The sequence below is a fragment of the Leuresthes tenuis genome, unplaced genomic scaffold (genome assembly GCF_036924035.1).
Source record: "Leuresthes tenuis unplaced genomic scaffold, fLeuTen1.0.hap1 SCAF_19, whole genome shotgun sequence".
In the NCBI taxonomy this organism is placed as follows: domain Eukaryota; kingdom Metazoa; phylum Chordata; class Actinopteri; order Atheriniformes; family Atherinopsidae; genus Leuresthes; species Leuresthes tenuis.
This window is the reverse complement of record NW_027325373.1, coordinates 14620156-14631153: the sequence shown is the minus strand read 5'-3', so window position 1 is coordinate 14631153 and position 10998 is coordinate 14620156. Positions and strand designations below refer to the sequence as shown.

The window sequence follows — 10998 nt, the reverse complement described above, 5'->3', positions numbered from 1 at the left end:
GTTCTTACTTTGAATTACATCTTACTTAAGCACAGCATCCTATTACACTGCTACTTAAATCGACCCGACCATGAATCTGGAGGTTCCTGACTTCTCATAGCCACTCGAAACTACCATCCCTCGGGAGGTGAAACGCTGGACGGCAAACAACTTAAAGGCAATAATACTGATGCGGTGAGATTAGCAAAATCCTTATAGCTGTTTTATTTCAATTCCCAGGCCCATGCCAGGAATTTGGGTGTCATTTTAATTGTGATTTGAAACGCGTATAAACTTTTTTTTTTTTTTTTTTTTTTTTTTGTTATCTGCTGCTAGACTCTCAACAGGTACCAGCAAAAAGAAAAGAAAACATCTTTTTAACTATATAAGTATCACTCTACTGGCTCTCCATCAAAAGCAGGATTTATTAAAAACGTAAAAAGAAAAAAAAAACTTAGTTTTTAGAGCCTTGATTGGTTTGACAGCAAAGTCTCTGAACTTCTCTGCCCTGACTCTAATGCCAGACCTCTTAGATCCTCTGAACAACTGCTTTTAGCTTTTCTTCAATCAAAGTGGTTTTTTTTAAGGGTAGATGGTGTCTTCAGTTATGCCCCCAGTGCCCTCACTATTTACACTTATAAGACACAAATAAAGACTTGTTGCTTTTAGCTACCTCATTCTTGCAGTATATATATTTTTGCCATTTATATATTTTAAGAACTTATTGTATTACAAGGTTTGTTTCTATTTACGTTTTATCTCTCTCTCTCTCTGCACATGCCTCTGCTGTTGTATTAATGGACACTACCATAGCTTATTCTGCTCTGTTTGCTGTTATAGTTGTGCAGCACCTTCGGTCAACTCTTGTTGTAATTGTACTTTTTAAGTAAATAACATGACAATGTCACTTTGATTTTAAGAAGAAAAAAAAGATGGAAAACTATTATTTAGGGAGCATTCTCTGCAGTCACAGCAGAGTTTTAAGCTCATCTCAGTGGAAGACTTCAAACCGAGTAAACTCTTTGTCCCCCCGACAAGAAAGAACTTCCCATCTCTGACGCTGGGGGCGCTGTTGGGAAAGGTCTTGCAGGAAGTAGCTCTCCGCCTCACTGTTTTGAACCCTGACCTAAAGCTGTGCACGCTGGAACGTGGAAACTCAATAAAGCAACGTGGGTTGAAGAAAAATAAACAATTATGTGTTAAATTGGGTGTTGGCAGAGCGCAATTGACTCCTCTTTTGTTCCGCCTGGATTTAAGAGTTCGGCCCTCAACACGACTAAAAGGTAAAACATCGTCTCTGTCTGATAATTGTTTGTTTGCGAGCTGTTGCCGGTTGTTATCATGTAGACAAGTGACTGTTACTCCTTTTGTCAGATCATCAACATTGTTATTCCATTTTAAAAATATTTTTACGTAATAAGTACTATTGATTCTCTGTGTTTCCTTAAAAGTTAAGTGAAAATAAGCTAACCTTTAGCTAATGTTAACCAGAGCATCCCTTAGACCCCATGAAAGACTATCACCTGCTCATTTTCTCCAATATTGATGTACGCTTTCGAATCCCACTTGAGTGGACGTAGGGGCAGGGATTTGTCATCTTCCTCTTCTCTGTTGTAGATGGGGAAACCACAGAAGAAGAAGAGCCTTGCTGACAAAGTCCGCAAAACCAAGACGACCACTGAGATTAAAAATAACCCTTTTGAGGTGAAAATCAACCGAAAGAAGTTTGATGTTCTGGGGAGAAAAACCAAACACGATGTGGGTCTGCCAGGAGTATCTCGGTCCAAAGCCATCAATAAGGTAAATAGACGAGACACTGCAATACACCCACCGCAATAAGGACTCAGCGAAGTTTTGATTTGATCTGACAGCTGCGATACATTATGTTGCCAAAGTATTCACTCATCTGCCTTTAAGCACATATGAACTTAAGTGACAGCCCATTCTTAATCCATAGGGTTTAATATCACGTCGGCCCACCCTTTGCAGCTATATCAGCTTCAACTCTTCTGGGAAAGCTTTCCACAGGGTTTAGGAGTGTGTTTATGGGAATTTTTGACCATTCTTCCAGGAGTGCATTTGTGAGGTCAGACACTGATGTTGGATGAGAAGGCCTGGCTAGCAGTCTCCGCTCTAATTCCTGTTCTATCGGGTTGAGTTCAGGGCTCTGTGCAGGCCAGTCAAGTTCTTCCACACCAAACTGGCTCAAACATGTCTTTATGGACCTTGCTTAGTGCACTGGTGCGCAGTCATGTTGGAACAGGAAGGGAACATCCTCAAACTGTTTCCACAAAGCTGGGAGCATGAAATTGTCCAAAATCTCTTGGTATGCTGACGCATTCAGAGTTCCTTTCACTGGAACTAAGGGGCCAAGCCTAGCTCCTGAAAAACAACACCACACCATAACCCCCCCCCTCCACTAAACTTTACACTTGGCACAATGCTGTCAGATAAGTACCGTTCTCCTGGCAACCGCCAAACCCAGAGTTGTCCATCAGATTGCCAGATGGAGCGTGATTCGTGACTCCAGATAACGCGTCTCCACTGCTCCAGAGTCCAGTGGCGACGTGCTTTACACCACTGCATCTGACGCTTTGCATTGCACTTGGTGATAAAAGGCTTGGATGCAGCTGCTCAGCCATGGAAACCCATTCCATGAAGCTCTCTGCGCACTGTTCTTGAGCTAATCTGAAGGCCACATGAAGTTTTGAGGTCTGTAGCGATTGAGTCTGCAGAAAGTTGGCGACCTCTGCGCCTCAGCATCCGCTGACCCCGCTCTGTCATTTTACGTGGCCTCCCACTTTGTGGCTGAGTTGCTGTCGTTTCCAATCACTTCCACTTTGTTATAATACCACTGACAGCTGACTGTGAAATATTTAGTAGCGAGGAAACATCACAACTGACATATCTCTCATCTAGATATAGTTGCTGTAGTTTGGACTCTTCTAACTAATCTTATTCACTCCACATATGCAAGAGGAGCAATTTCTTTGCACTAAAGTACCATTCGGTGACAGCCATTTCTTGTCAAGCAGGATGCGTAAAATGTTCCTCCACACTAAGTAAGAACAATCAGTCGTAGTGAGACTACAAAACGATAGTTGTCTTTGGTCTCTCTTTGTTTCAGTTTGCTCTACGCGGATGAAAAATGGACAGTTTGTTTCTGATACTTTCAGTCAACAGTAGAACCTCCAGCATGTGGCCAGATTCATGTCGCCATAAAAGTGAAAAATGTCATTAAATACAGGACAATAAAGACGATGAAGGCATGTTCTGTGGCCTGATCAAATCCAAAAATTGAATAAAGGGTCAAATTGTCTATGTTAGTTGTGCTAAATCTGGCAGACACCATCAGTTTAACACAATCTGTGCTGAGAAGCCCGGCGCTGGCAGTATCATGCTGAGAGAGATTTTCTGCTGAGGTGACAGAACAGAAGGAACCGTTATCTAAAAACTAGTAGAAATAAATCGTAACGATTGTTGATTTTATTGTTTCTATTTGCAGAGAAAGGAAACCCTCCTGAAGGAATACAAACAGAAGAACAAGTCCAACAAATTAATCGACAGACGCCTCGGAGAATATGACGCCAAGATGGCGCCGGAGGACAAAATCCTACAGAGGTTCACCGTAGAGAGACAGGTCAGTGATGGGATCATCTGAAAAGAACACAGAAGCTGTTGTGGATGTATTACATCCTACTTTGTTCATTTCATTCAGTTAATTTTGGATTTTTGAAGCTTGGGCAGCAGCTCGTCTTTCCTCTGAACTACAGAAGAGAGACATGATAATGACATAAAAGCAACTATATCATCTATCTGTATGTCCTGTATGTGACTAGACTTCATTCTACGAAACTATTAAGCTACTAAACCCTCAACTGCTACTGCTTGGCTTCGATTTTCAGCGCGTCCATGAAAAGAAGGATCTGTACAACCTGAATGAGGAGGAAGAGCTGACTCATTACGGGCAATCGCTGGCTGAAATGGAGAAATTCAATGACGCTGTGATTAGCGATGATGAATCGGAAGAGAAAGGGCTCTTATCAGGTCAGTTATCTCAGTGAATGAAAAGAAATGCTGCACACTGAGCATAAATCCTCCTTTTTTTCATCCAGTACCGTTTTCTTTTTTTCTTAAAATGATTGGATGTGTCATTATATGTAGTCAAAGAAACATGATGTGGCTTTTTTTTTTTCTTGTGTGCTCCTTTAGCTAAGCTTCTCATAGTTTGAGACATTTAATGTACTTAGATGAATACACTTGGGATTATATGAACAGAGTTGAATGAGTGTCTCCTAAAGTAACTCATTCATTTAGCAACTCCTTGTAAGAAATGGGATTTTCCTGAAGGTTTTTTTTTGTTCAAACTGCTATATGTCAGAGTTGGCATGTTTTAGTAATGTTATTTTCTTTTCTTTTTCACCTAGCTGAGCTGACTGCATCCCACTTTGGAGGAGGAGGAGGCCTCCTCAAGAGGAAGACATCAGGGGAGCAGCAGGAGGAGGAGGATGGAAGCCAGAGGGCCAGGACCAGACAGGAGCTCATTGAAGAGCTCATCCAGAAGTCCAAGCAGGAGAAGGTGACCAAGCAGCGCAGTCATGTCGATAAAAGCCCCTATTTATCTGGATGTGGTGCCATGCTAACTCTTTTGTCACGTTGTTCTTTTTGGAGGTTGATTAGGAGTTTACCGAACTGCCGGCATTTTAGAATTTGACTGAGTAATTTGGGCTGTTTTTGCAGCAATGATTGCATCGATTTTGTTTATTTATTTGTTTTGTCCCCAGAGTAGACGATGTTCAGATGGCCGGTGTTTTTGTTTGTTCTCAGAGGGAACGACAGGTACAGAAGGAGGAGGCACAGGTGCTGACGGAGAAGCTGGATCAGGAGTGGAAGAGCATTCAGACTCTGATGGTGAAGAAAACGCCCAAAGCCGACAAGCCGGAGGAGAAACCCAAAGTAGGGATGCGACAGTCACTCTCCAAAGTCCTGCTGTTCCGCTCAGCTCTCTGACAGAGTCTGATATTTCTTTGATCTCTGCTACTTGATTGCGCAATCCAGCTGGAAGAATATGACATGATGGTCCGCGAGCTCGGCTTCGACATGAAGGCTCAGCCCTCAGAGAAGATGAAGACCCCGGAGGAGCTGGCCAGGGAAGAGAAGGAGAAGCTGCAGAAACTGGAGGTGGTTATTTAACAGAATCTGGTTGAATTTAGACTAAAAAAAGTCTTTATGGTCCATTTAATGGATGTAATTTACTCTGTATTATCTTCAGGCCGACCGCCTGAGGAGAATGTTAGGAGATGAAGGCAGGGAAGGTGCGCAGAGTCAGAGCCACATGTCCGCTGATGACCTCAATGATGGCTTCATCCTTGATAAGAATGACAAGAAGACCCTAGCTTATCAGGTATGAGATGACACAGAGGAATGTATTTTCTTTGAGAGGCTTCTCCAAATGTATCGTACTCTTGATTTTGAGTGTCTTATTCTCATGTAAAGGATGGGAAGTGGAACATTGGGGAGGAGTCAGAAGAAGACAAGGATGAAGATGGAGAAGAAGGAGAGAGCAGTGAAGAACAGGAGTCTGATGCAGAGGAGGAAAATGAAAATGATGATGAGGATACTGATGATGATAATGATGATGAAGAAGAGGAGGAGGAGGGGGAAGAGGAGGGGAGCGGTGAAGAAGAAGAAGACGGCCACTCGGATTTAGACTCTGAGCAAGAAAGCGAGAATGAGGAGCCGAAACAGGAGGATGAAGATACCGGTGCCAAACCAAAGAAGAGTCTTACTAAAGAGGAAATGAAGGCCCAGCAGGAGGCAGCCAAAGCAGAACTTCCATATACATTTGCTGGTAACTTCAGTTATTAAAGAAGTTATCTTTTTTCATCAAATTAATTTTGATTGCCTCTGAAATTTCTGATTATATGAAGGCATGCTAAATATGTAAATGATCTGGTTAGAGTATGAGTATGAATCAATGTTCTCCTGTAACAGAGCCCTTAATAACCACTGTGTGACCACTTTTTCTTTTATTCTTCCTTCCTTAGCCCCTGAAAGCTACAGTGACCTGAAAGGTTTGCTCCGTGGTCACACCCCTGACAACCAGCGCCTCATTGTGGCCAGAACCCAGAAGTGCAACCACCCCGGTCTGGCTGTCGGCAACAAGCTCAAACTGCAGGTGCAGCATGGAGCGGATTGAACAGTGCGCGCATGTCTTTGTTGCCAGTGTCACGAAGTGTTAACGTTTCCTCTGTTTGTCTCAGAAACTCTTTTGCTTTCTCTTGGAGTACATTGGAGAACTGGCCACCAGGAGTCCACCTGAACTTACCACCATAGATAAGCTCATCCCGTGAGTTTGAAAAGTATCTGGATTCGGATAATTGGTGATCAAAAATGAACATATTTGTTGACTTTCTTTTATTTTTTCTTCTTAAAAAACGTCTTTCTGCAGAGAGTTGTACGCTCTGTGCCAGATGTTTCCTGAAGCAGGCTGCCAGGCCGTGCAGAGCATCCTCAGAGATGCTGCTCACAGCATGGAGGAGGTGCTTGAGGTCAAAGGTCATGCTGCTTTCCCCACCCTAGACATGGTACGCATTCTTTGCTGAGAAAATGTCTTAAAAGGCACATGTAATGTTTGAATTGAACACACACACACACACACACACACACACACACTTACATGTTCTATGATGTAAGCGTCTCACTTGGCTCATTTTCAAGTCACACGGACACTTCTCAGGTCATTATTTAAACAGTTAAAGGCTGAGAAATAAAGGTTTTAGTGGCAGATGTTGTTCTAAAAACAACCATGCTTAACAATTCCTGCCCCTAATGGCATTTTGGGTCTGAATGGGTCAGAATAAAAGTATGTTTACAGTTAATAAAACATATTAAACCACTCAAATGCTGAAGGGCTTTTTCAGTGAAATCAACATTTTCAACGTTCACCAGGTTGTAAAGTGAAGTTTACAACAACTTGGGAACAGGCTTTTCGTCAGCTTTTCTCTTCTTTTATTTGTGTTTGACATCCGGTCTGGAAGATACTGTGTAGAAGCTCTTTAATTAGTCTGAAATAAGTTCAATTAAACTGAATTAGGCAAACCTGCATAAAATTGGGTTTTCTAATCTCCAGTGCATGCATCCATCCGTATTTTTGTCTTTGTGTTTTAAGGTGATTTACCTGAAGGTGACTGCACTGCTATTTCCTACTTCAGACTTCAGACACCCGGTCACAACTCCAGCGCTTCTTTACATCAGCCAGGCTCTCACCAAGGTAAACACAACCCTCAAAATGTTTGTTTTCAAGTGGTTGGAGCTGTTTAGACCTTCGTAATGCATTCCACAGATTTCTTCTTTTTTTTCTCCGAAAGAAGCAAAAGAAAAAAATCAATCAAGAGGAAAAATAATGTGTGTGTTACGTTGTTACTGTGGTGGAAAGTTGTTCTGCTGTTTTCTCTCAGGACCTCTTCTAGAACACACTGTGGCAGTAAATAGAGGAAAGGTTTTGCGGTTGAGCTTCTACTATGAATGCTGTAGTGTTTACTGTGTGCACATCTGTGTGTGTTTGTCTTTTTTTTTAGTGTCCAGTAAGGTCGTTACAGGACCTGACATCGGGTTTAGTGCTTTGCAGCCTGGCAGTGGAGTACGTCTCGTTTTCCAAACGCTTCCTGCCTGAACTCATCAACTTCCTGAGTGGAACGCTACATCTGGCCGTGCAGGAGAAGGCTTCTTATGGTACCTTTCCCACCAGTCTGTCATTGCGTGTTTGTAAGGTGTGAGTGAGAACTGACGTAGTTTAACAATGTGTTGCAGGTTACACAGTGGTGCCACCCTTCCGACCATCAGGAAAGTACAGCGATCTGCTGGTGTTGTCAGCATCAGAGTCCTGCAAGAGCTGGAGCAAGAAGAACATTCCGCTGTCTGATACTCAACACCTGCAGCTCAGCAGTGACCTGGACAGAGATCACCACAGGTAGGAGGGGTGCTCATGTTGTTTTACTTTGTAAAACAGTTCTAAAGCAATGTTCTCCTGTGTTGGCATGGCGACATAAAACTGCAGGAAAATTAGGGCATACTTGGGAGATCTTGGAAATGTTGACGGCGTCAGGCAAATGTTTTAAAGATGGGAGCATAAACCCCTCGAGGAGCACCCTGAGAGGCAGTAAAGAATTGAGGATTTAACAATACCGCGTGATAAATGAAATTAAATGGTTAGCAGGCAGAGTTGGAAGGCAGAGAGGGAGACAAAGAGGGAGGAAAGTCATTTCTCGCACACATGACATGTCACGCTTCATGTTCAGAAAAAGGGGGGAAAACAACAAATCTAGTTGAGAATATTCATTATGATGCTGTTTGGATGTAAAAACTTGAGCTAGGCCATCGTAATGTGTTTACCTGTACACACTCTACAGTACAGAGCATCCATTTGTGTGAGTCTGAGTCACCAGCATGGTTTCACACAGCAGCTGGTGTGTGGGCACAAAGCAAAGCTTGCAAACGGGCTTCAGTGGAGCACGATCGTGGACAGTTTGTGAGAACATACATTTTTATTTGTGCTCAACCGAAATTATTAGTCATAACCTTCTCGAGCAGTTTGTGTTTTTCTGTGTTTTTATTTCCTAACAACTCGTACATACGCTCTCTTGCGGAGAGCCAAGCTCCATTTCTGGTAAATCATCTGCAGTTTGTTTCCCCGCAGTCTGATTTGGACCAGCCTCGTCCTCGCAGTCATTTTCTAATTTCTGCATTCTTTTGGGCCACTCAGTGACACGTGTTCACAAGTAGCTGTGTGAGCAAAATGTAGAGGCTGTGCTAATAACTGCGAGGGGGGGCAAAGCGGGCCCTGGGATGGCGACGGTCTGCATGAAGGCCGGTGTGTCTAAATGCGTAAAGATGAACAATACAAACTCTTGTATTGTTTTGTATATTTAGCCATCATTAAAAGTGATTGTATAAAACGGTCCCTAAATACACTTGATACAATTGTAGGCTTATATTCTACATCCCTGCGCCTACACATTGTATCCTAGGCAAAAAAAGATCCATTACTGTGATTATCTAAGGTTGATTTCCAAAGAAATGCATAGTTTTTTATTTTAAACACCTACCGCAGCAGTCCCTCCTACTTCTTCCAGTTTATCCTCCTGTAGACAGACGGTTACACATGTGGGGAGAGGACGAGTGTCAGAGGTGGCTCAGGGGAAGTTATTTTAATTATGAAATGAAAAAAAACACTTATTTATCCCAAAAGGGAAATGATATTATTACAAGTTTGGAATTTTGAAAACTGAAAATGGCATCGCGTGTCCTGCCGCAGGTTGACGTGTTTGTCCACTTGCCTCGACCTGCTGGAGAGATGCTGCCTGCTCTACAAAGACTTGACTTCCTTTACACACATCTTCCAGCCAATCGGAACGGTTCTTTCCAAGCATCTTTCCGCCCAAACGTTACCAGAACCTCTGCAGGTTAGTGCCAGGTCACTGTGACACATGCAGGCACGTGTCTCTCTTTTTCTCGCTGGGTCTTCTGTGGTAATTACAGTGTTTTGTCTTTTGTTGCAGGAGTTTCACTGTAGGATCTTAAAAGCCATCAGCAGTGCTCCTGTGACCTGCAGTCGGCTAGTTTTTGAGAAGAAGAAACCTATTCCTTTGAAGATGCTCACACCCAAGATTGTCGAGGTGTAAGTGCCGGAATAGGAATTTCTCATCCAGACTTGGCCATTTTGAATTTAATCAAGAAGCTGGCTGTGAACACGTGAGAATAGCTGCTTTAATGTCTCATTTCCATTTTGATTTTTTTGCCAGCTTGGACTACGGAAAGAAGCGTGGCAGTACGAGAGAGGAGCGGGAGAAGGAGCGACTGAAGCACAAGTACAAGAAAGAGTTTAAGGGAGCTCTGAGGGAGATCAGGAAGGACTCCCGCTTCCTGGCCACAGAGAAGCTCAGCGAGGTCATGAAGAGGTGCGAATAAAGTCCAGTGTCCAAATCGAAGTGAACCAAAGTGCCCCTGCTTCTCTTAGGAACAGCTTTTAATGACTGTACGCTGTGTGTTTCAGGGACGCAGACAGAAAGAGGAAGGTGAGAGAGCTCTTTGGCAGCTTGGCCACCCAAGAGGGAGAGTGGAAAGCCCTGAAGAGGAGGAAGAGGAAGTAAAATCAAGGATTTTTGTCTCCGCCAATTCTCTCCATCATCTGTTGCTTATCATATGGACTTCTCCACCTGAGCTGTTAATAACCTGCAACAAGGCAACATTTGTGGAATTGGCCATTTATCTTATTTTTCTATTGTTCTCATTGATCTTCCTAATTGCACATCAAGCTGTCTAATATTCTGATGTGGGCGCTTAGTTAGATACTGTTATTTGAAATGTCTGTGTTGAAAGCAGAGAGCATATTTTGCCCAGTCATCATGATATTGTGCTCAAATTCAGGAAGAATAAATAGTTTTGTCTTTATGGTGTGACGTGTTCTGTCAACAGTGCAAAAACTTTCAGTCCAACCGTGGTGAATAACATTTACATTCAGACCCTTTGGGTAAAGAAGAACTGGACAACACAGTCAAAATGAGTGTTAACGAGCAAACTTCACCATCAATAGAGAGGATAAGGAACTAATAGCAGTGACCACCTTCTTCCTCATTGATTAATCAGGCATTGCAATGTCTTTTGATGTTAAGAAATTCCATGAGAAGACCGACCAAAAAGCCGTCAAACACTTCTCAAACCTAGAAAACCAATTAAAATGTAGACTTGTGCCAGTTTATGAAAAACCATGAGTTTTTATTTTTTAAATTTTATAAATGAGTCTCAAAACTTGTTCAAAAGGCATGGTTTGAGGCATGTTCAAAAAACAGTTTTCCAGGTTTCGTGTAGAGGCGTTACGTGTGTGGTTTAACTGGTCTGGCGAGAGGAGCTGGTTCCAGTTTGGTTGGTTTGCAGATCAGCCGTTCACATAATACTGTTGATGGGTTGTTGCACAGCAGTGATCCCAAAGTTTCATTTGTTTCACTTTAACGGTGGCTT

General features: G+C 42.7%; 1 protein-coding gene across 1 annotated transcript; it reads left to right on the top strand.

The window, feature by feature from the left end:
* Nucleotides 1-1085: 1085 nt before the first annotated feature.
* On the top strand, nucleotides 1086-10540 carry nop14 (NOP14 nucleolar protein homolog (yeast)). Its single transcript, XM_072371876.1, has 19 exons — nucleotides 1086-1262; nucleotides 1597-1779; nucleotides 3485-3619; nucleotides 3885-4026; nucleotides 4407-4558; nucleotides 4807-4935; nucleotides 5038-5160; nucleotides 5252-5383; nucleotides 5476-5830; nucleotides 6027-6157; nucleotides 6243-6328; nucleotides 6431-6566; nucleotides 7151-7252; nucleotides 7560-7713; nucleotides 7792-7951; nucleotides 9296-9443; nucleotides 9540-9658; nucleotides 9783-9938; nucleotides 10034-10540. Exons 2-19 carry the CDS (start codon nucleotides 1597-1599, stop codon nucleotides 10128-10130), a joined length of 2640 nt encoding a protein of 879 aa, XP_072227977.1. The 5' UTR covers nucleotides 1086-1262; the 3' UTR covers nucleotides 10131-10540.
* The last annotated feature ends 458 nt before the right edge of the window (nucleotides 10541-10998 follow it).